This window comes from Sus scrofa, chromosome 14 (assembly GCF_000003025.6).
Source record: "Sus scrofa isolate TJ Tabasco breed Duroc chromosome 14, Sscrofa11.1, whole genome shotgun sequence".
NCBI classification, from domain to species: domain Eukaryota; kingdom Metazoa; phylum Chordata; class Mammalia; order Artiodactyla; family Suidae; genus Sus; species Sus scrofa.
In genome coordinates, this window is record NC_010456.5 from 88,403,986 (window position 1) to 88,429,356 (window position 25,371).

The 25,371-nt window shown below is 46.7% G+C and overlaps 1 protein-coding gene across 1 annotated transcript in view; it reads right to left on the reverse strand.

The window, feature by feature from the left end:
* LOC102164887 (cell wall protein DAN4-like) overlaps nucleotides 1–25,371 on the reverse strand; it is a 72,138-nt gene that overhangs the window by 7,168 nt on the left and 39,599 nt on the right. Inside the window, exons 13-22 of the mRNA XM_021073701.1 lie at nucleotides 24,319–24,396; nucleotides 22,790–22,867; nucleotides 4,337–4,407; nucleotides 3,003–3,074; nucleotides 2,391–2,472; nucleotides 2,252–2,285; nucleotides 1,181–1,260; nucleotides 1,035–1,103; nucleotides 345–422; nucleotides 185–245 (exon numbers count right to left, since the gene is read on the reverse strand). Of these exons, the coding sequence (XP_020929360.1) occupies nucleotides 185–245; nucleotides 345–422; nucleotides 1,035–1,103; nucleotides 1,181–1,260; nucleotides 2,252–2,285; nucleotides 2,391–2,472; nucleotides 3,003–3,074; nucleotides 4,337–4,407; nucleotides 22,790–22,867; nucleotides 24,319–24,396 (703 nt within the window). The remainder of the gene's footprint in view (nucleotides 1–184; nucleotides 246–344; nucleotides 423–1,034; nucleotides 1,104–1,180; nucleotides 1,261–2,251; nucleotides 2,286–2,390; nucleotides 2,473–3,002; nucleotides 3,075–4,336; nucleotides 4,408–22,789; nucleotides 22,868–24,318; nucleotides 24,397–25,371) is intronic.

Consider the following 25,371-nt stretch of genomic DNA (forward strand, 5'->3'; position numbering starts at 1 on the left):
GTGGTCCCAGTTCCTGCCTCAAGCTTCCCCTCCATGTGACAGTCCCCCTACACACTTCACATTCACACCAAAAGCACACATCACACAGCACACTCAAAGGAACAGGCACACTTAAGCACTTTCATGTCACGCACACAGTTAGCACCAACGCCATACTCTCTAAAACAATAACCCCAACACTTACTTCCTACGCAGACATAGTAAGTGTCTTTAGCCATAAGTTCCACACAGGAATTTCCCACGATCTGGAACAGACGGATTGGTGGCAGGGTCAGGGAGAATGACAGGCATGTGCATGGTGATATGCCACCCCATATCCCTTCTCACATTTAGCCCACACTCACCGATGCAATTAATCGTTTCTGGTCTTCGATTTGCTCCATGTTAAAGAAGTGAGTCTTTGCTTCTATAAATTTATTCAGCTACAAAGGAGAGAAGATGACTCGAAAAACAGCCACGTGTTGAGGACACAGCAGGTCTCATTCTAGGAGACAGGCTCTTGCCTTCTGCCCTGTTAGACTGCAAGAATTACATTTTGGATCTGCCAGCAGCCCACCCTTAGGGAGTAGAAAGCTCCTCCACCCCCGCCTCCATTGTATAGGTTTATACAACACTTGGGTTTTTTGTTTTTGTTTTTTGACTTTTTAGGGCCACACCTGCAGCATGTGGAGGTTCCCAGTCTAGGGGGTAAATCGGAGTTGTAGCCACCAGCCTATGCCACAGCCACAGCAATGCAGGATCCAAGCCGCATCTGCAACCTACACCATGGCTCACAGCAACTCCAGATCCTTAACCCACTGAGCAAGGCCAGAGATCGAACCTGCGTCCTCATGGATACTAGTCAGGTTCATTAACTGCTGAGCCATGATGGGAACTCCTTTACAATACTCATGACTCATCTGAAGAATCTACTTGTTGACAAGACACTTGAGGTGGGTAGGAGACCATCCTCTGGGAGACCCTAGGGAAGCTGTCTTTGAAAGCTTTCCCTAACTGGGCTCAAGAGTCGCACCTGATTACCTGTGCTGAATTACCTGGTATGCCTTATAATCTTTCATACCAATGCAGTAAACCTTGGCCTTCATTCTCCGAGCCTTGTCAGCCTACGTGAAAGAAGGCATTGAGTATAAAACACGCAAATATGTGGAGCACAAAGCTAGTGATGATGGATGGGACTCACTTCCTGCTTAGTCTCCTGTACTGCTGACGGCTGCAATGGTCCAGCAGTGAGAGTGAAAATCAGGCTAGAAGCGCCAAAGTCTGCAGAACAAGCAGGGAGAGGCCCTGGAGTGACCTGTCTCAGATGGCAGGGCTGCAGCACTGCCCACCATACATCCTCCTCCTGGGGAGAGGCTACCCTGACCCTAGCACCCACCAACCAGAGCGCCTGCAGAGAGAGGAGGCCTTAACCCAGCACCCACTTGACACATGAGGAGTCTGAGACCAGCTCAGAGATCTTCTTAGTGACCCTCACCACGAGCAGAAGGCACAGCCTTTGCCCTGAAAGGAAGCTCCAGCCACGTCACTGCATGAGGACAAGCCTTTAGGGGAGCAAGGGAGGAGCAGCCACATGGACTGTACAAGGCTTCCCGCTGGATCAGGGGACAGCGGGGCTCTGGCCTGAGCATTGCTGACACGCACCTCTGCTGGCTCTATGGGTCCTGGCCTTCAGAACTCGAGGTCAAGGTGCCTGTGCAGTGGCCCCTGCCCTGCTCCCTACCTGTCCCCACCAGCCCACGCATCTTTCCTGCAGGAGCTGCAACCCTACACTCTAGATGTAGATGGTTCTGGGAGAGCACAGGCTTTTCCACCATCAGAGGCACAGTCACAGGACGAGACTCAACCAGAGGGAAGAAGCTGAAGGGGTGGAGGCAGAGCCAGAACTGCGGGGGACAAAAGCGTGGGCAGCCAGGGGGACAGCAAGGTCTCTGGTCCCTAAATTGAACCCTGTCTGCTTGCGGTCCCTCGATTTTCTCTTTTGTTTTCCATGCAGCCCAATCACACATCAAGAACCTGCGATCTAGAAAGAACCAGGAGTGTAAGCCATGACCCCAGGTGGTTCTCAGACACAGTCCTGGGGGTGGTTTTCTTCCTCACTGTGCAGAGGAGGAACTGCAGCACAGTGAGGGCAAGGAATTTGCTCCAAGCATCAGCACTAGGAATTGGCCGAGGTGGGTCTGCAGCAGCCCTCGCTGAGGCCCGGGCTGGGCTGTGTCCCACCTGAGCACAGTGACATCGGCAGACAACTTACTGCTGGACTGAACTTTGTAAATCTGCTCATTGGCCTGCAACAAAATGAAGGAAAGTTGGAGAAGGGCAGTGAGATGACCCAATAATGCCCATAAGAACTTGATAAGCTAAATAAATTATCAGAGCTGTAGAGTCGGTACCTTTTTTAATCCTTCCTGCATGTTTCTGGCTCCTTTAGGCACTATATTCCGAAGTCTTTTAAGACTATTCTTTATTACATTTCTGAAAACAAATTGGAAAAGGAGTAGTGGTGGAATGAGGGCTGACTGTTATGAAACACACCAGCTACCCTGGTATCATTCTGCCATCTGCAAACCTGCCTGGACAGGAAGACACATGTCACCCTGTCATGACCCTTCTGCCCATGTCTTTGACACTGACAAACCTTGGTCAGTCCCCTGTTTGGTAAGCATGGAGGATACTGCCTTGGTGACCATTTACTCAACCAGATTAAGGAAGAGTACTGAGAGGGAAAAGGACAAGTGGAGGCAGGGCCTAAAGGGGGCAAGGGTGGTTGAGAGCACAGGGGGCTGCCAGTGCCAGTGTAGCCAGCGGTTAGAGGGAGGCAAGGGGCTGGGGTTAGGTGGGCACTGAGGGCTGCCTAGGATGGCCCAGTCTGCACCCACTGGGCTCCCAGTCATGCCTCAGGGAACACTTCAAGTCCCAGTTTTTTGTTTTGTTTTGTTTTGTTTTGTTTTGTGTGTGTGGCACTACCCATCAGGCTTACCTTAGGGGATTAAAGTAGCACTTACCTGTTTGAGGTGAGTTTCATGATGGTGTTGCCCTGCGTGGAGTATGTGATGAATGACATCCGCAATCTGGGGCTGCAAGAAAGCATGTGCACATGAGAAGCTAACAATGACACCAGTGAGAAGTCAGGAAAGGGGTGCATGACACTTCCCTGCTCCCCTCCCCAGTTCTTCTGTTTGGGCCCCATTTCCCAAACCCAGGAGGTTCTCATTACTTTTGTGAAGGATTGAGAGGCTTGTAAGATATGCTGTCTTGTTGGAAGAGAGAGCCAAAATGGTATCATGCTCTACCCCTCTACTCCCAAACCCCCCAAACACACACACACACACACACACACACAAGCACATACAAAGAGGCATGTGCACACACTCCCTGCATACACAAGAGGGTAGACACCTGTGCATTCCTGCATGAGGGCCTCTCCCCTGGCCTCTCTTCTAATGTAAAATTCTTTGGAACTTCCCACACTTCCCTCCTCGCCTGTCTTCCCTGCCTCCCTCTCATCTCAAAGAAATTTTTCTACCTCTCAGCAGCCATTCAGATCCTTCCTTCCCTCTTTTGCCCCCTCTTTTCTGGTCTACTGACCCTCATTATCTTTTAGCCAAATTGCTACCATAAGTTCCTAGCTGGGTTCCCCACTTCTCCCGGTTCATGTTCTTCCTCATTTTGCCCATGACTATCAAATTTTTCTCCTGGAGCACAAATTTGATCTTGTCGGACCTTTGCCTAAGAATCATCTGTAGCCCCCTATTTCTCATACCAGAAACTCCAAGCTACTAGGCCTGGCATTACAAGCCCCATGGACTTGGCCCCATGCCGTGATATCCAGCCTCTTCTACCAGCCTTCCCTGGGTTAGCCCTGCTTTCCAGCCAAACAGACCAGTCACTGCACAAAAAGTCTCCTTGACAGTTCCTGTTAATCTGTCTTTCCTCACCCTTTAAGACCTTGCTCAAAATTCCACATCCTCTGGGAAGCCATCCCTGCCTTCCTCTCACCCAAGGATACCTGCTTTTTCCCTTACATTGCAAGGAAGTCCTTTGACCTTCTCTTTCGGACCTCAGCACCATTTAACCTGGTATTTAGTGTTGTGTTACCAGTTTGCCTGTTGCCTAATCTGTGAGGTCCTCAAGGACACACTGTGTCCCCTACAATGTATCCTGACTCCCAGGCAGCAGCCAAGAGATCGGCTGAGATCCCATGGAACCAGAGTGATCTGTCTTTCTTTTCAGCTTTGGAACACCACCCTGGGCTCTCTGCTTTTGACCCAAGGGACTCCTGTGCCCAGTGAATCTAAACAGATGTACTCTGCCTGGCAGGGGAAAATAGTAGCCGTACTTTGTGTACTTCTTCACCATTCCCTCCACTAAGTTGCAAATGTCCTTCCAGGAGTCACTTACACTCTCGACCTGAAAACAAAGAAGACCTAATTAAGAGGGATGAGGCGCCTCCATCTGGTGGGCAGATTTTCTGCCTCCCCGGTTTCCAGCAGACCCTTTAGCAACTCTTTCCCATCCCATGCAACTGAAAGCCAGCCACACTCCCTCAGCATCCTCAGTGGGTCACCCTGGTGGTAATGTTCACCAGTGTGAGTGGTGGCGAGGGTGACACACCAGACATGTGTGCTTGGGGAGGCGGGCCTTTGGCTGGCAAACTGGGATGGTTGATACACAAGGAAAAGGAGAGGATGCATTGGTAGGACCTGGTTAAGCAATTCTCATATGTTGGCTTCCTCGGTCCCCCAATTTGCATAACTTTCCTGTCCCTATTTTGAGCTTCTCGCCCCCGTCAGTTCCCACTTTAGTACCCAGATGTAGAATGGGGAGCCTATGGAAACTGGGGCCTCATAACCCCTTCTGTCTAGGAGGGAAGAGATTTCATGTGTCCTACTGGCCAGGTTTCAAAGGTTCTGCACTAGTCCAGGTTATGGACGGCAAATGTGGGTCTCACTGGCTAAGTGTTTTGTCAAGGTTCTGCAGATGGTAGGGGTAAAACTGAGGCTGATGTCCTGTTCTGGGCTCTCTCACAGTGAATGTTCGCTCATGTCTTTCGTTTGGCATGTGAGTTAGAGGAACCCAGCAGGAGCTCTTACCTTTCACCTCAAGTGTTTGCCATGCCCATGCACATCCTGAATATTATATTTATGTGTGTGATTCTTACAGACCTAAGAGCATCCTTCTTCTATTACTCCTTCTGTCTCCTCTTGGTTGTATCTAAAACTGTCGGCAGGTGGTGAGGAAACTAAGGATAGAAGACTCTGATGATAACAGAATTACCATTCATGGAGAGCATATATACCAGAAACTTGTCAAGCATCATTTAAAATTTCAAATCCCCTCTGCTAAATTATTAGAGAAGTACAAATCAAAACTACAATGAGGTACCACCTCACACCAGTCAGGATGGCCATCATTAACAAGTCAACAAATAACAAATGCCGGAGGTTGTGGAGAAAAGGGCACCCTCCCGCATAGCTGGTGGGAATGTAAACTGGTACAACCGCTATGGAAAATAGCATGGAGGTACCTAAGAAAACTAAGTATAGAGCTACCATTATGGTCCAGAAATCCCACTCCTGGGCTCTATCCAGGAAAAACTACAATTCAAAAAGCTACATGCACCCCTATGTTCTTCGCAGCACTAGTCCCAATAGTGAAGACATGGAAGCAACCTAAATGCCCACTGACAGATGAATGGATTAAGAAGATGTGGTAGATATACACAATGGAATACTACTTGGCCACACAAAGCATGAAATAATGTCCTTTGCAGCAACATGGATGCAGCTAGAGAGTCTCATACTAAGTGAAGTAAGTCAGAAAGACAAATACCATGTGATGTCACTTATATGTGGAATGTAAACTGTGGCACAGATGAACCTATTTACAAAACAGAAACAGATTCACAGACATGGAGAACGGACTTGTGGTTGCTAGGGAGGAGGGGGGAGGGAGTGGGATAGCCTGGGAGTTGGGGTCAGTAGATGCAGACCATTACATTTAGAACAGGTAAGCAAAGAGATTCTACTCATAGCACAGGGAACTATATCCAGTCTCTTGAGACAGACCATGATGGGAGATAAGAAAGGGAACGTATGTACATGTATGACTGGGTCACTTTGCTGTACAGCAGAAACTGGTACAACATTGTAAATCAACTATACTTTAATAAAAAATAAAAATAAAAAATAAATAGACTCACAGACATAGAAAACAAACTGCATTTGATATACTGTAATCACCTACATTAGAAAAGAATCTGAAAAAGCATGTATGTATGTTTAACTGCATCACTTCGCTGCACACTTGAAACTAAGACAACATTGTAAATCAACTATACTTCGATTTAAAAAATGGAAGTCTTTGAATTATATGACAAAGTGTTCAGAATAATCTTTCTTTCACTGAAGTGTGGTTGATGTACAAGATTGTGTTTCAGGTATACAGTATAGCGATTCAGCATTCATGCAGATTATATTCTATCATAAATTATTACAAAAGAATGGCTATAATTGCCTGTGCTATTCAGTAAATTCTTGTTGCTTACCTATTTTACATGCAGTAGTTTGTACCTCTTCATCCCATACTCTTAATATGTCCATCCCACTTTGCCTCTCCCTTTTGGTAACCACAAGTTCATCGTCTTTGTCTGTGAGTCTGTTTCTCTTTTGGTGTACATTCCCTTGTATGATTATTCAGACTCCACATTTAAGTGGTAGCATACAGTATTGGTCCTTCTATGTCTTATTTACTAAGCATAATATTCTCTAGCTACACCCACATTGCTTCAAACAGAAATATTTAATTCTTTATGGATGAGTACTATTCCATGGTACATATATACCACAGCTTCTTAACCCAATCATATGTCGATGGGCATTTGGGGTCCCTCTATCTTTCCAATTAGAGTTGTTTCCTGGGGTTATGCCCAGGAGTGGGATTGCTAGACCAACGGTAGTTCAACTTTCAGGTTTTAAAGGAAACTCTACATTGTTTTTAATAGTGGTTGTACCAATTTGCATTACCACCAATAGTGTACTAGGGTTCCCTTTTCTCTATATCCTCACCAACTTTTGCTATCATAGACTTTTGATGATGGCCATTCTGACAGGGTTAAGGTGATACCTCTTTATGGTACTGATTTGCACTTCTCTAATACTTGTCAAGGTTGAGCATCTTTTCATGTGCCCCTTATACATCTTCTTTGGAAGAATGTCTATTCAAGTCTTCTTCCCATCTTTTTTTCAGAAAAATGATATAACGATTTTAATATAATTATTATTAGCTAACTGCCTGACACACCTCTATACTTTTCCCCTACATCTTTTCTCTGGATACCTTAAAAAATTGAGATAGAATTTTATATATGTGGTTCACCATTTAAAAGCAAAAAATTCAGTAGTTTCCAGTACATTCACTAGGTCGGTCATGCAACCATGACCACTATTTAACTGTCAAACATTTCTGTTATTCCCCCCCATATCTGTCACTACTGGCAGTCATTCCCAAACCCCCATCTCCTTATCCCCTGTGAACACTAGTCTATTTTTTTGTCCCTATGGATTTGCCAGTCCTGAACTTTTCATATAAATTGTATCACGCAGTATGTGTTCCTTTGCGTCTGGCTTCTCTCACTTAGCATTCCTTCTGCCTCAGGAACAAGGAGGCCCCAGAGATCTGTCCTTGGGTCTGATCAAGACTGTCCTTGCCTCCCTTCTTCCAGTGCCAGGGTTCCCTTGGACCACTTCCTGCTATCAGTGACCTTGTGACAAGAGGCCCCTCAAGGAGCACCCTTGGCCAGGCGGGATGGCCACTCACGCATCCAAGACGAAGTAGACATCAAAGTCACCATCACAGTCAGACAATTTATCTTCTTTGTTCCTTTGCTGACTGGCGCTCCTGTGGAAGCTTCTCCAGTCTGGGCTGAGGGAGTGGTGAATGTTTCTCCACCAACCCAGGTCAAGGCGGTGGTGGAAATTTCTCCAGTTCAGGACGCTGTGCTGGAAGCTCCCTGCACTCAGCAGTGGAGGGGACAGCAATAGCAGTAGGAAGAGCCTGGGGCCGGGCACCCAGAGCCCGCTGTTCTCCATTTACCTAGCTGCGCCTAAGGCCCCACTTGACCCTGACCACTCCAGGCCACCTCAGGGCTCCACTTGTGCCCAAGGGCCTTGGCGTCTCCAGCCCTTCCACCAAGGTGCACTGTGAGCCTCCCCTGATGCCTGCCCTCAGGGCAGAAGAGGCAAAGATGGCAGGCCTTGGGCAATGGCCCTTCCCCCGCTCCAAGGAGGCAGCATCCCCTGTGATGTCCCTTGTGATGGACAGGAAGGTTGGCATGGTGACTTTGTGACCTGCTGTTGACAATCCCGGGGGGAGTCAGGGGATCTGTGGAGAGGTGGTAAGATGAGGCTTCCGTGTGTTCCTCATCCTGGAGCAATCCTGCCTTTCTGTCAACTGAAGGAGGGCAGCTGAGGTGGCTTAGATAAGCACATCACTGTGGGAGAGGAGGTCCAGGACCTGGGAGTGCAGAGCATTGCCGTGGTCACTCCTGTGACCCAGTGGACCCAGGGATCTAGAAGAGGAAGAAGGTCCTGCAAGGATATCAGAGTCCTCCGTGAACGAGAGACATGCCCAGTTATCTTCTTTTCTTTTTTTACATTATACTGTGCTTTTATCTTCTGCTGGGTAACAAAGCACCCCAAAACTGAATGATAACAACAGAACTACTTTTATTATGCTCACAGGTTCTGTAAGTAGAAATCAGAAGGGACTGAGTGGAGATGGCCAGTCTCTGCTCCATGGATCAACATTAGGCATTAACAACTCTGAGTCAATAGGGATGAAAAAACTCAGACATTGAATGCAAAAATTTTTAGAAATATTTTAACCAATTTATTTTTCTTTTTACGCACAAAAGAAGAGTGATAAATGCTTAAAGTTCTTCTCTGATAAATTTAAAATAGATCTTTCAGTATGTGTAACAAAAATAAAGCATTGTGTTAGTGATTACTTTTGTTCTTGTTCTTTTCTGCAAAGGTATATAAAATAATGGAATATCTTAATCAAATGATACATGACATTGATGAATTCTGGTAAACTATTCTCACCACCATATTAGGTTTTCCTTGCTTCACATCCTTTGTGACACACTTCATTGTCCTATTTTCTTTATTAATTCAATATCCTTTTTAAAAAAGGATTGAAGTATGTTGATTTATAGCATCATGTTAGTTTCAAGGGTATAGCAAATTAATTTGGTGATAATTTTCCAGATTATATTCCACTATAAATTATAAGGTATCGAATGTAATTTCTTGTGGTATAGAGTAAATCCTTGTTGCCTATTTTATGTATAGCTTTTGCATCTGTTAATCCCATAATCCTAACTTGTCCCTCCCCACTTCACTTTCCCCTTTGGTAACCACAGGTTTGTTTTCTATGTTTGTGAATGTGCTTCTCTTTTGCATAAAGGTACATCTGCATTATTTCTTAGGTTACACATATTAGTGACATCATATGATACTTATCTTTCCCTATCTGACTTACTCCACTTAGTATGATATTTTCTAGGTGTGTAAATGCTGCAGATGGCAATATTTCATTCTTGTTTGTGGCTATATAATATTCCACTACGCATGTATACGTATGTCACACATATATACCACATCTTCTTAAACCAATCATCTGCTGATGGCTGACTGTGTTGCTTCTATGTCTTGACTGTTGTAAATAGCGCTGTTATGAACACTGGGGTGTATGTTATATTTTCAAATTAGAGTTTTCACTCTTTCTGGATATATATCCAGGAGTGAGATCAAATGGTCGCTGCATTTTTAGCTCTAAAAGATGCTCCACACTGTTTTCCATAATGGTTGAACCAATTTACATTCTGACAGTGTAGGAGAGTTCCTTTTTCTCCACACTCTCTCCAGCATTTATTATTTGTAGACATTTTGATGATAGCTATTTTCACTGGTGTGAGGTGATTCCTCATTGTGGCCTAGAGCTGCATTTATATAATAATTAGCCAAGTTAAGCATCTTTTCAATGTTCCCTTTGGCTATCTCTATGTCTGCTTTGGAGAAAATTTCTACTTAGGTCTTTTGCCCATTTTTTGATTGGGTTGTTGACTTTTCGATATTGAGCTTCATGAGATGTTTGTGTATTTTGGATGTTAAGCCTTTGTGGGTAGAATATTTGCAAATATTTTCGTGTTGTTGAGAGGTTCCTCTCCTGTGCAAATGCTTTTAAGTTTGTTTAGGTCCCATTTGTTCATTTTTGCTTTTATTTCTTTTGCCTGAGGAGCGTTAGCTAAGAAATTATTGCTACTATTTATGTCTGAGAATGTTTTGCTTATGTGCTCATCTAGGAATGTAATGGTGTCATGTCTTACATTTATGTCTTTAAGCCATTTTGAGGGTTTTTTTTTGTTTTTTTTTTTTTGGTATATGGCACGAGAGAGTGTTCTAAATCCGTTGATTTACATGCAGCTGTCCAGCTTTCCCACCACCGCTTGCTGAAGATACTGTCTTTTCTCCATTGTATATTCTTGCCTCCTTTATCATAGAGTACGTGACTGCAAGTGTGTGGATTTATTTTTAGGCTCTCTATTCTGTTCCACTGATCTATATGTCTTCTGTGTGTGTGTGTGCCAATATTGTTTTGATTACAGTACTTTGTAGTAAAATCTGAATTCTAGAAGAGTTACACCTCCAGTTTTATTCTTTTCCTCAGGATGGTTTTGGCAATTCTGGGTCTTTTGTGGTTACATACACATTTTAGGATTATTTGTTCCAGTTCTGTTGAAAACAACATAGGTATGTTGATGGAGATTGCATTAAATCTGTAGATGCTTTGGGTAATGTGGGCATTTTAACAATATTAATTCTTCCAATCCAAGAGCATCAGTTCACTTTCTATTTCTTTGAGTCATCTCTAATTTCCAATATCAGTGTTATGTAGTTTTCAGCTGTAGGTCTCTCACCTCTTTAGTTAAGTTTATTCCTAGGCATTATAATTTTTTTGATGCAATCTGAAAAGGGATTCTTTTTCACGTTCTCTTTCTCATATTTCATGATTATTGTAAAGAAATGGAGGAGATGTCTATATGTTAATATTGTATCCTGCAACCCTGCTGAATTCATTTAATAATTTATGTGTTAGTGGTTTCCTTAATACAATTTTTAATAATGGCTGTGTGAAAACAGCTGGGTCACAAAATTCTTGAAAATCTTACAAGGCACCATGAGCTTGCTCCAGAACACCACTGGCCATGTGCCACACACAGACACACAAACTCTTTACTCAAAGAGAGTTGAGGAGAGAGAAGAGATCCTGGGGCGACAGAGTCCCTTCAGCCTCCTCATGGGGTGAGCCACATTCAGTGCCACAGTGACAGATATTGTCAATTGCTTCAGTCAGCCTCTTTCTGTCACCCCTTCTGCTTGGCTTTCCTGTCTGTAGAGGTAGAAAAGTTAAATGTACATTTCCTAGATCCCTTGCAGGGAGGGCATGGGCTTTTGATCCAAGGGTGTGGATCTTGTCAAACATCTTCACCCATCACTGCAGATGTATGCTTCTGTTTTTGTGTCAGTCCCATGTTGTTTTGATAACTGTAGCTTTGGAGTATTGTCCAAAGTCAGGGAGCCTGATTCCACCATTTCTGTTTTTTCTTTTTCAATATTGCTTTGGCTATTCGGGGTCTTTTGCGTGTATGTACAAATTTTAAAATATTCTGTTCTAGGTCTGTGAAGAATGTCCTTTGTAATTTGATAGGGATTTCACTAAATTAATAGATTGCCTTGGGTAGTATATAGTCATTTTGACAATCTTGATTCTCCCAATCCAGGAGCACGGTATTTCTTTCTGCTGGCTTGTGTTCTCTCTGATTTCTTTCATCAGGGCCTTATAGTTTTCAGAGTATAGATCTTTTGTCTCTTTAGGGAGGTTTATTCCTAGGTATTTTATTATTTTTAATGTGATGGTAAATGAGATGGTTTCTCTGATTTCTCTGATCTTTCATTGTTAGTATACAGAAATGCAATTGATTGCTGTGTATTAATTTTGTATCCTGCAACTTTGCCAAATTCACTGGTGAGTTCTAACAGTTTTCTGGTAGTGTCTTTAGGATTTTCCAGATATAGTATCATGTCATCTGCAAGCAGTGAAAGTTTTGTTTCTTCTTTTCCAATTTGCATCACTTTTACTTCTTTTTCTTCTCTGATTGTCATTGTTAGGACTTCCAACACCATGTCGATTAGTAGTGGTGAAAGTGGACATCCTTGTCTTGTTCCTGATCTTAGTGGAAATGCTTCCAGTTTATTTCAGGCATTTTCTCTGACCACAATGCTATGTGACTAGGAAAAAAAAAAAAAAACAGCAAAACCCACAACATCCTGGAAGTGAAACAATACACTACTGAACAATGGATCATTGAAGAAATCAAAGAGGAAATCAAAAGATACTTAGAGACAAATGGTAACGAAGATACAACAATCAAAAACCTAAGGGAGGAGTTCCCGTCCTGGCTCAGTGGTTAACGAATCCAACTAGGAACCATAAGGTTGCGGGTTTGATCCCTGGCCTGGCCCAGTGGGTTAAGGATCCGGCATTGGCATGAGCTGTGGTGTAGGTCACAGATGCGGCTCAGATCCCACATTGCTGTGGCTCTGTAGTAGGCTGGCGGCTACAGCTCCGATTAGACCCCTAGCCTGGGAGCCTCCATATGCCACAGGAGCAGCCCTAGAAAAGGCAAAAAGACAAAACAAAAACAAAAACAAGCAACAAACCTAAGGGACACAGCAAAAGCAGTTCTTACAGGGAAGTTTATAGCAATACAATATTCTCTCAAGAAACAAGGAAAAGCTCAAATAAACAACCTTGCCTTACACCTAAAGTAACTAAGCGAAGGAAGACAAAGGCCCCCAATTAGTAGAGGGAAAGAAATCATAAAGAGCAGAGCAGAAATAAATGAAATAGAGACAAAGAAAACAATTGAGATCAATGAAACCCAAAGTTGGTTCTTTGAAAAGATCACCAAAATTGATAAACCTTTAACCAGACTCATCAAGAAAAAAAGGGAAAGGGCTCAAATCAACAAAATTAGAAATGAAAAAGGAGAAGTTCCAACTGACTCCACAGAAATACAAAGCATCCTAACAGACTTCTATAAGCAACTGTGTCAATAAAATAGACAACCTAGAAGAAATGGACACATTCCTAGAAAGGTACAATCTACCAAGACTGAACCAGAAAGAAACTGAAAATATGAATAGACCAATCACAAGTACTGAAATGGAAACTATGATTTAAAAACTGCCAAAACCCAGAAGTCCAGGACCAGATGGCTACACGGGCAAATTTTATCAAACATTCAGAGGAGAATTAACACCTATTCTTCTGAAACTCTTTAAATAAAAAAATTAGCAGAGGCAGGAACACTCCCAAGCTCATTCTATGAGGCCGCCAACACCCTGATACCAAATCCAGTCAAGGATAACACACACATACACACACAAAGAAAATTACAGGCCAATATCACTGATGAACATAGATGCAAAAACCCTCAACAAAATATTAGCAAACTCAATGCAAATATATATTAAAAGGAACATACACTATGATCAAAGGGGATTTATCCCAGGGATGCAAGGATTTTTTCAATATCCTCAAATCAGTCAGTGTGATACACATCATCAACAAAATGAAAAAAAAAAAAACATATGATCATCTCAATAGATGCAGAAAAGGCTTTGACAAAATTCAACACACATTTCTGATAAAAACTCTCCAGAAAGTGGGCATGGAGGGATCCTACCTCAACATAATAAGCCATATATGACAAACCCACAGCTAACATCTCTCTCAATGGTGAAAAAAGCCCTAGTTTCCAGCTGTTCTTTGGATGCTTTCTACCTCTTTCTTGAAATTCTCATTTTGTTTGTGCACGTTTTTTCCTGAATATCATTCAGTTGTCTGTCCATGTGTTCTTGTATTTCAATGAACAATTTAAAGAGAAGTATTTTGAATTCTTCACATAACTCTATTTCTTTAGGGTCAGTTATTGGAGCTTTACTCACTTCTTTTCATCATCTCATGTTTACTTGATTCTTCATGGCCCCTGATTTGTTGCACGGATGTGTGCACACTGGAGTATGTGGTCTCTTCCTCCCTTGACAGGTCTGAGCTGATTTGAAAGCATGCGAAATTGGGTACGAGGAATTACCTCTATGAGACATATTAAGGTACAGGAAGGGAACTAACATTTCTGAAGGAGGGAGTAGGTGTCAGGATTTTTTTTGATGGTGTCTTGGGGATTACATGGGTGGAGGCCTTGGATGTGAACCCACGCGCAGTCGGCAGTTAACAGAGAATTCTCAGGCGTGCCAACCCCATGTTTTGGTATCCAGAGCTGAAAGTCCCAGTCATGATTTCTAAAACATCTGTCCTCACTGCAAACTACTTGATGTCTCTGAGCACATCATCCTCTCCTCTCCCTCTGCAGGGAAGGGAAGGCATTAAATACGGGGCCCCTGAGTCTCTACAAATGACCCAGCCCTGTGCTCAGCACACTGCAGCAGTTCCTATCACCTCAGAGGAGACACCATTATCCAGATCTTTTCAGGGAGGAAACTGAAGCAGAAAGACATTAAGCAACTTGCCCAAGAGAATAAGTAACAGCAAGTGAATAATGGATATCAGATTGTATTGATACATCAAAGATATTTGGACTTTTTTGAAAGAGCATGTTTTGGCTAAAACCCCATGCACCCCAACACTTGATGACAGAGGAAGACCTGTCTTTGGGGAATGGGACTCATCATGTCTATCCACCGTGGACCAGGATGCTTTGTCCTGGCAGGAGCAGTGTAGCCTGCATCTCACACAGTGGGGAAGTACTCACCAGGTAACAAACTGATCAGCAACAAATTTCAACTCCTTCTAACTGTTAAACAGAACACAGTATGTATGTTCAAATCAATAAGAAAAGGGGGGGCTCTTAACAATCTTGGGGGTTTGGTGCTTTAGATGTTGGGCTATGGGGGTGTGGGTGACATAGTAGTCCTGAAGAGCTCCTGGGAAGGGGTAGAGATCAAAGGCAGCACCCCGGAGGGCTGAGAGCATATGGGTGGGGAGTGTTGACAGCGTGAGCAGCAGCTGGTGAGAGGGAAGTACTCCTGGCTGGGTGGAAGGCAGATGTTAGAGCCGCAGAGCATTTGGGCGCAGTAGGGATTCATTAGGGTGAAGTTGATGCACCTCCCCTGTATGAAGAGCAGAAAGAGAAGGTCACTGAGAAGCCACTGGAATTGGGAGGAGAAGGCTGTGGTTTCCTTGGCTTAGAGGATCAGGCTTGTACTCATCAGGACCCCCAGGGCTTTCTTGATGCCCTTCCTCTCCCTGGGTGCTGGCCTCCAGCTGGTGCTCCTATTTCCAGACTCTGTTCAGGCACTGGACATACTGCCCTCCCTTCCCCAGGGAACCCTAGTGTTCTGACCCTGACTCCCTTTGCTCTGGTGTTGAACTCGTCTGTTCCCCTCTGGACTGAGAGTCTGGGGAGCAAGAACAAGGGCTGACAGTCACTGTAGCACCAGCACTGCTCAGGCTCTCTTGCTGAGTGTGTGCTGAAGGGATAAGTCCACACCACAACCCTCAGGCTGGACTCCAGACCCACAGGTCAAGGGCATGGGGACACCCTCAGATGGGGGATGGGTTGTGGAGGCACATGGATCCCTTGGTTTGAATAGAGATGAATGCGGAGCCTTCGGGACAGCATAGTCTTGTCTGTAGCACCAACTGTCCCTGGCTTTGCTTTCACCTCTCGCCTGTCCCCAACTATGTCTTGGATGTGACAAGGAGGGTGGCTGGGGCCCACTCATCAACTGACATCATCTCTGGGCCACTTAGGATGCAGGTAATCAGATGAAAATCTTTTGTAGAGCAATTCAAGTTCCAGTTTGTAAGCTTTAAAATAAATTATTCTCTCCCCTTGGGGTGTCCTTCCTTATGTTGCTTGCCTAGTGACCTCCTGTTTACCTGTTAAGACTCGCCCTAAGTCCTATCTCCTGCATGAATTCTCCTAAACTCTTTTTTTTTTTCAACAAAATGACTCTTCCTACTCATTCTTTCTTATAAACCCTGTAGTAATGGTTCTTTTATAGCAAGAAGTCTGATCTCTGAGATTCTTTCATTACTTGCCTGTCCCTGGGGTGCTGTGACAACTGGAGAGTGGGCGGGATTGAAATCCTGACTTCTGGCCTGGACAGACCGCTGGGGTCACACTGTTCAGTCTAACAAAAGACTGGACTAAGACAAACTAATTCTTCCAAGAATAAATCCTCCTCATTAATTGTCTTTGGTGCTCTGTGCAGATTTTTAACGCACAGGTTAGAGACCATGATGTCTTTAGCACAAACTGGGCCTAGGTGAGAAGGCTTCCGAAGTACGCCAGGAGGCTGAAACCCATCAGCTCATCCTTACTTTACAGGCATCCTCCCTGGAACTGTATCACCTTCAGGGTAAAAATTGCTACGCCTCCCTTTCTGGCATGGGTGGTATGACATGAGCCAGGAAAGGGTGGGCCCTTGTCCTGCTCAGCTTCTTCCCACTCGGCAGTAGGGTCTCTGATGATGCTGAGAGGGTCCACCTCTGCTAGGCACTGTGTGAGGAGGACGTGCCGGCTATGGGGCCCGAGGGTCCTGGGACTTGCCAACTACTGACCACTGGCCTCTCTCCATGGCTTCCACCAACCGCAGTGCCAGGGGTCTGTCTCCTGGCCACCACCTCCTTCCAGGCATGGTCCAAGTCAGACCATATTTGTCTTCTTCCCTTCCCCTTTAAGTTTCTCTTCCTTCATTCCCAAGAGCTCCACGTTCATTTTTCACACTAGCTGCTTTCACACACTGCATCTTATTTACTTCTCCGGGGAAAGCCCTACAGGAGCACAGGTTGAAGTGCCACAAGTTGAAACAGAATCCTGTGGTGACTGGCGACACTCCTGGGTTGGGGCTGAAGAGGTTCCCTTTCCAACTGTGACCAGGGAGGGTCTGACAAGGTGGGGACCCAGCAGACAAGCTCCTGTCCACGGTGGGAGGCCAAAGTGGGTCCATATATCCAGGGTCCTCCCAGCCAAGCACTGAGAGAAGATGGGCATCAGTGAGCATAAGAGGTTCTTAGACATGCTGCTGTTGTCCTGATGTCTGTCTCAGATGGAACAGGAGCCAGAACCATCCCTGTTTATACTGAAGTTGGAGTGGCAACTGCCACCGGATAGAATAATCAGTAGGCAGGCCTGACTGGATCTGTCTATGGGACTCCAGGACCTCTGGACTTTGGGCTGTTCTTTCTCACTTGGGCATTCCCTTAGCCTCACCAAAACTACCCAGAATTCTTCCTAAGTGCATCACTTGGACTTTAGAGTTTTATTATTTTTATCCCTATTTTTGAGGTAAGGTAAGGCCTAGAGCATTTAAGAAACTAGGCAAAGTTCATAGGTTGAAGCAAGGTTTTTCCTAAGAGCACTCCAAAGGAAACTTCCTCATCCCTGCAGTGGCACTCCAAAGGAAACTTCACTCCAAAGGAAACTTCCCCATCCCTGCAGTGGCCCCCAGAGCAGATTTCTGTGCCTTATATTGTTAGATCCAAAAGGCCTCTGTGTGTCAGAAAATGACCCTAGGTATCTGTACATGTGACTAGAAGTGCTCATTCATTCAATCGTCCCCACCAGAGGCTCTGTGTATGTGGACACACAGGCAGGGAAACAACTGGTTTTGGTGCTCCTCCGACACTCTGACCTTCAGGGCTGTGCGCATCTGTCCCCAACACCTCACAGGGTGGCCCTGGGCATTGGGGGAACATCTTGACCCCTGGATTGATGACAAAGCTACAGCAGCCTTTCCATTCGCCAAGCCCAACCACCCACGGCATTCACACTTGCTCTTTCCTCTGTTTTGAACGACTTCTCCTGATTTTCATGTCACCAACTCCTTTTTCTCAATTATTTCTCAGTTTAAACCATCACCCTGCCACAGATTCTGCTCTGGCAAAATAGGCACTCATTGATATACCCATACCTTCTGAGTATGACAGTGTCTGCCACCCACTGACATTTCCCCTCTCCTGCCAAAAATCGTTCAGCTATCACAACTGCTATCACGATTCCTATGGTTCCCGTCTGTCTCCCCAGCATCTGACACAGAATAATTCTTTGTTGCATTATTGGGTATGGTTCAACCTGAGAATATTTTCCTTGGTGGTTTCCTTCCTCCAGTTTAATTCTTTTTTTTTTAAATTAAAGGACAGTTGATTTACAGTGTTGTGTCAATTTCTGCTGTGCAGCACAGTGACCCAGTCATACTCTCTTCACTCATGCTCCGTCTCAAGAGATTGGATTTAGTTCCCTGGGCTGAACAGTAGGACCTCATTGCTTATCCATTCCAAAGCTAATGGTTTGATTAGCCAGGCACCTATTCTTACTTTTTTAGTTACTAATAGTAAGGTTTTTCAAAAATTTAATTACATCAGTATTTGAATTTTTTAGCATGTTGTGAAATAAGGCTTTAACCTGTTCTTTTCTCCAAGAACTTGCCAAATTTTACAAAATCATGTTAACAGTTGTTAAACATATACATGGCACACCCAAGCACAAAGGCATGCACAGATACACACACACTCACACCAACCTGGGCCTCCACTCCATTAATACAATGTTTCCAGCTGGTGTTTGGTGTACTTGGACAGTTATTTTATGGGTCCTTTATATTCATTTTAATTGTCAGAGCATAATATTTTAGGATAGGATAAAGTAAATCTTCTTGCATTACTTTTCTTTCCAAAAATTCTTTAAATATTTTTAAATGTTTGCTTTTTCAGGTGAAATTAAGAATGGTTTCGATCAAATTCCCTAAAAATGTTCATTACAATTACACAAGAAAAGAGCTAAGTCTATTATACTAATTCTTCTAGGAAAACTGACACAGAGGTCAAGGTTTCCATCTGTTCACAACTTCTTCTATAGCAGAGTCAGGTATTAGTTTCTTTTCCTCACAGGACAGTATGCTTTTGTTACACAAGAACATACGAACACGGCTTTTGCTGCTGCTACTGTGAATAGATTGGAATCTGCTATCTTTATTTCTAAGCTCTTTTGTTTCTTATTTACTCCAGAACGTGAACAGGGCATTCTAGACCCAGTGTCTACCATCTACCATGATCCCTTTGATTTCCTCAGAGCATGACTGCAGGACACCTGTGCTGAGGCCTGGCTCCCCTGCCCCCCAACCACAGCCCATCACTGGAGCTGCAAGAGGGATCTACACAGGGACTGAGGGAGAGGGCTGAGGGGCTAGGGACAGCAGTGGAGACCCCCAGGTAGTGGCAGAGCCCCCGAGTCCCTTGTGTGAACTTAAGGAGGTGAGGGAGGTGATTGGGGGCTGAGGGGGGCATCTCTTTACTCTCTGACTTTCTGAGGACAAAGAGATCTAAGCCAGTGACTGATTACTTCTTACATCAGCTCAGCTGCTCCACACGAAGGAATGTTTCTTTAGTGACTGGAAGATGGCTGATTGGACATTAATCTCCAGTGCTTTGGAGCTTCAGTTCCATTTGGGGATTTCCTGCTTGTACATAGGGAAGTGTGTGTGTGTGTGTGTGTCAGGGGTTTGGGGGTGAGGTTTGTCAAACATGGGGGAGCAGGCTGTCGTCACCATCCCAAAGCTATGATCAGAGAATTTCAGTGAAGGTCACTGGCTTGAAGGACAGCTGCCAAGTTAAGACTTCCTGGAGGGCTGAAGTCCTGTCCTAGCTTTATCCACAGCCCTCGGGGCACCTTCTGTGGGCAGGGGCAAAGGATGGGAACTCCTTGGCTATGAATACATCACAGGGCCTCTCTGGAGCTCTAACTGTTATGCAGGAAACCGCTTCCAGCAAATATAGATACGAACTCTCTATCTAGAGGAGGGCTGCGAGGAACATAGTGTGACAGTAAGATATTCACAGCCACAGTTGTTTGCATATCTTTTTTTTTTGCCACGCCTGTAGCGTACAGAAGTTCCCAGGCCAGGGATTGAGCCCACGCCACAAGAGGGACAATGCCAGATCCTTAGCCACTAGGCTAACAGGAAACTCTCTGCTTACACACCTAACACGCGGCACTGCAGAAGGAAGCTCACTGAGATGTTCCCCATCACCGTGACAGCAGGGCACAGGAGGCACAGCCTGGCCTTGGAAGTGAGCTTCCCCTGGGGTCCTTCCCAGCCCTGCTGCACCCCTCCACAGCCCTGTCACATTGGGCCCATCACTAAACGTTATAGCCAAGGGCTCTTCAGCTTCCAAATGCTGAGCAGTGACCACCTGCCAGGACAGAGAAGCAGCCAAGCACATGGTGAGGTCTGGGCCCGGGGCTGTTGATGCCCTGCTGCTTCTCGGCTGTGCCGCCAGGCAGGTGACTCGACCTTGCAGAGAGGCTGTGCCTCCCTGGCAGAGTGTTGGGAGGATGAAAAGAGTGAGTTTGTGTAAAGCACTTAGACAGGGTCTGGTGATCCCTACTCTGTATAAACGGCCACTGTTGTGGTGAGAATGAAATGAGATGCTTGTGTAAAGGGCCCTGCGAGCTGGTGGCACCTAGGTCATATTCTCTGGAGACAGGTATGTCACTGGCAGCCCCACAATCAGTGAGAGAGGTAAGTTTCCCATTTCTAATGGATTTTCCTGATGGATCTATGAGAACTGGTTTCTGTGAACTGCAGGAGCTGCCCTGGGAGAAGCAGGGAAGGAAGAGAATCAGGACCCTGGATGGGGGGTCAGGGTTTGGTTCAAGACTAAGAAACTCAACTGTCTTGTGCAAGGAGAGATGCTCTGGAAGAGACAATTATTAGAAAGTTTCCTCTGAAGATTAGAAGGCAGTGGGACAGAGAGACATGGTCATTTCACAGAAGGTAACAGCAAACATGGCTGATGGCCATAGTGTGTGGAAGGACAGGAGAACGTGCTCGGAAATATCCCCAAGTAGCCGGGCTGGGTGTCTCCTCTGCACACTTGGGCCTGGGGTTAGAGGCTGAGACTGTAGGTCTCCGCTGACACCCTGTCTCTTTGTCTAGGATTCACTGTAAGGCCTGGGACCAGAGCACTGAAGGCTTCCAGAGGGGGAGCCAGGATTCTGCACCTACTGGAATATTGGGTACCCATGGACATCCTACAGCTCTCGGCTCTCTAGGACAAGGTTGGGAAGGACAAGGTCAAATGGGATGGGGGGCAGATGAGTGGGAGGCAGACCCATGTCCCCAGGGATTGAGTCTTCTGTCTTGCTTTATCCTCTTGTTCCTGAGTGGACATCTCTAGGTGGATGTTGCCACTGTTCAGGGCATAAGGATGGTGTGGGGCTCTCATTACCCTCCTGGAGCTGTGATTCGGTGGGGAAGGTCCAGGAGAATCAGGTGGGGAGTGACGTTTCCACGCAAGGAAAGCAAGGCTGAGACTGAGAGCTTGAGTAGGACCCAGAGCCAGGAGCCCAGCTGCTATAGGAACTCTGACACCTCTATCACTAGAAAAAGGACCTGCTGGGTATGGGACAACCTAGATGTGTCATCAGCAGTGCCCAGAGGCTTTCAGGCCTGTCCAGGGCTTCTCACTGACCACCTGCCCAACTACCTAGAGCCAGTGTTTGTCTGGGTTCTGGGAAGGTGGCCAATGTAGCCATCACTACAGACCCTGCCACCAGAATATCCTCCGGGCCCCTGGCCCAGTCTGTGTTGAGGGTCTGAGTATGGATACCCCAAGGAATATGATGCCCAGGCAGGTGATTTCTAGGCGACGCAGGCATTTTACCTTCCTTGGATCTGGGGACCTGAGTAGGGCAGCCCTCTGGTGGTGTGAGGGTAACCAGCATGAGATCAGGAGTGCTAAACCGAAAGGGGGACAAGAGCTGTGAAAAGGTCAAGTCCAACTCTGCCTTTCCCAGCCTTTGTTACCCTCTCTGTGGGTCAGCTCCCTTTTGCTCAAGCTGTGATAACGCAGTCTCTACATGTACAGTTACTTGGAAGAATAAAGCATTGGAAACATGGGGAAAGGCTAGAAACTGGCCCATATAAAGGAGTCAATAAAAGTTCTATCATTAGGATTATATTCCAAGAATGAAACTGGAACAATTTGGCTTCTTCCCATTGTCACAGGCAAAGACACAAGAAGGCAACTTTCCTACCTGATAAAACCAGTCAGTTTTGGCCATACGGTGTTGGGGGGGGGGCACACATCTCCATGTCTCCACAATTCCTGGCACCTGAGTGGTGCAGCCAGCACAGTCTCACAGGGTCTGGTAGGCAGTGTGGAAGGATGATGGTCTGGGAGGCCAATAGCATTTGCTGTCCTGCCTTCCTCTCCAGCCCTTTTTTTACATAAGATTGGAAGAGCCGGGTATTGCTTTGGATAAGAAATTTCCCTACTTTCTTTTTTTCTTTTCCTTTTTTTTGTGGTACCCACAGCAAATGGAAGCTCACAGGCCAGGGAATGAATTTGAGCCACAGCTGTGACCTGCACCACAGCTGTGGCAATGCTTGATCCTTAACCCACTGCACCACCAGGGAAACTCCAGAAACTTCCCAACATTCTTGTGATAATGTGAAAGGGAAATGCACAGGCGCCATGTAGAGAATTGTCTGCAGGCTCGTGGGCCCCACATTTCCACATCTTAGGTTTCTCTCAACAGAGGCCCTGACAGGTTCTCTGACCCACAGTCCCAGGGAGCAACTGTCAAGGGCAAAACCAAGACCCCGGCCCACAGGAAGCATCCCCATGCCCTGCTTACCATGTCCCTGGGCTGATACCACATCAGTGGCATCTGGCTGCAGCGCTGAACCAAGGCGCACAAGGTGTTCAGTTTTCCCTGAAAAGCACATGTGGTTGTGAGGAAGTTACAGGCACAGATGCTGCCTCCAGGGGGACAGTGTCCCCTCCATCTCCCATGTTCTCCAGGGCTCTGTCCCCACCAATTCCCTGAGACAGCTCTGCAGCCTCCAGGGCTGAGGGGGACCTGGCACCCTTGGGTGTTTGGTGCCCATGCTCCCTGAGGGTCACAGAGTGTTTGGGGTTCTGGGGCTAGTAAGTATTTCCGGTTTAAGAGAAGAAATCAGGGGGTACGTCTACAAAAAGTTCAAGGGTCGGAGGGGAGATCCAGGTGCCAAGGAGAGGTCCTTGGGGAGAGATCTGATGTGAGCATGGGGATGGCAGGAGCTTGAAGAGGGGAGGAGGGCCTGCATTTGGGGGGCACAGAGGGAGAAGCACCTATGCCCTGCTCAGGGGGAGGGGTCCTGGTACTTGGGGTGAGTAAGAGAGACAAGGAAAACGAAGAACAGGCACGAGGTCGGGTGTGCTGCTTCATGGCTGCTGGACCTTGTAGCTCAGGGCCCTCTGCGCCCTGGCGGGGGGCGGGGGGCTTGGAGTCAGGCCTGTGAGCAGGGATACGTCCCTCACAGGCGGTGTCCTCCCTCTCCAGAAGGTGTGCAGTGGCTTCTATGGGTCCCCATCCTGACTGTCAGGGACATATGCAGCTGGCCCTCCTGCTGCCACCTGATGGTCCCAGGAGGGAGCAAAGGCAAAGCTGGGCAAAGCTGGTGAGTTCTTCTTCCCACAGGCCACCCAGGGCTAAGTCCTGGTCAACTTCAGTCACTCTGCAGGGCTGGGATCTCATCACCAGGAGGGCCCAGCTCTTCCTGGTGGAGGGAAGTGTCCTCGTCCCGCTCCTGCACATGGCCCTTGTCACCCAGTCTTAGGGACCACAGGGACAGGGCAGGGAGCTCTCTCCTTCCCTCACTGAACAGACTCCTCCACAGACAGCAGGCACCCAGGAACGTCCTGGGAGTTTCATGCTGGTCATGACTCGGCTCAGAAGTTTCCTTTGTAAAGTTTTTTTCTCCCTGGTATGTGTGTGGTCATATGTCCTTCTTTTTTTTCACTCATCCAGTCACTGGCCCATGAAACCCAGGACATTGCCAGGGCTGAGGACAACCTCTGTGAGAACCAAGGCCCGGCTGCCTATGAAACAGCCACCAACATCCAGAATCAAGGGCCTGTTCTGAGGGGGAGACCCTGGTGCTCAGACTGCCTGGAGGAGTGGGCACCTGAGACCTAACCCATACTGTTCTCCCCGGGCTCTAGGGGAGGGAGGGCCTTGGGTTTTACTTTGTCACCAAGTGGTGGGAGTCCAGAGTCCATAAAGCTCATCTCCGTTCAAACCAAGTTTTTCAGACTCAAGCCTGTGTGGGTGAGCTGGCTCCCCTCTCCTCCCACATCCCCATCTGGAGGGATCATCACTCACTTCCTAAGGGCCCTTCTCACCTCCATCCGTCTTATACTGTCTTCCTCGCACTCACAGTAGGGGATAATCACTGTGGTACATTTGTGTACAGGGCACGGCTTCAAGAAAGAAAAAAAGAATTGTCTGCTTCCTTGTCTGGCAGCTCCTGGGTGCAGACACATGACATCTGTTGCTCCTGCACCTGCCAAGTACTGGCCACTCAGAATGTCTGGTGGAGAATCGGGGACCAATGAGCCGCACCCGGCACAGTAAGAGTGGCCTCCATGTGAAAAACACACCAACAACTTTTGGTTTACAAAGAGGACTCCCCTCCAAAGGCCTATAACCCCTATCCTGTCTCCTTGCTTCCTGCAGCCCGCCCTTGCTGGGGAGGCTAGGCTCCAGGCTGTGCCATGTGATGGGGGCCGTCAGGGGTGTGGGCATTAGCACCTACAGGGCTGTGTTCACCCAACTCTGGTAGACCCAGCCTCCCTGAAGCCACATAGCACCCAGAGTAGAAACCAGCCCAGGCAGTGACGCTCTTTCCCAAGCTCTCAGGCCCAGGTTCCCCTTCCTTGGGACACCGCACCCCTGCCATAACTGTCTCTTATGGCCTCTGGTGTGGGGTGCCACCCCGGGTGGGCCACAGCTGCTCACCTGACCCTTGGTCCCTGTGCTCACCTGGGCTGCACCTCCCTCCCGGCTCAATGCCAGGGAAGACTCCCTCCACCCTCCTCAGCCCCGCTGTCCCTAAAGGCCAACCCTGCCGAGACCCGTGCCCTGACATGAGACGGGGATGAGGACCAAGGAAAGGGAGCAAAACATACACCAGAGTCCGGGGATGGGGACTTGGTCCATGACACCTGAGGATCCTTTTCTAAAAGCTCACCCGAGTCCTGGGGAAGGACCATCCTACAGGCAGTCCCTTGGGAACTGGCAGAAAGCCCAGTCATTTCAAGAGAGATCATAGCTGTTTCTGAGACAGGCTACCCCATGTTGCTGATTCACTGATGATGGCCTTGGATCAGGCTATGCTGGGAGTTCGAGAATGGCTTTGCCTACGTGACATTTGAATCCCATGTCCTCCCTGGGGC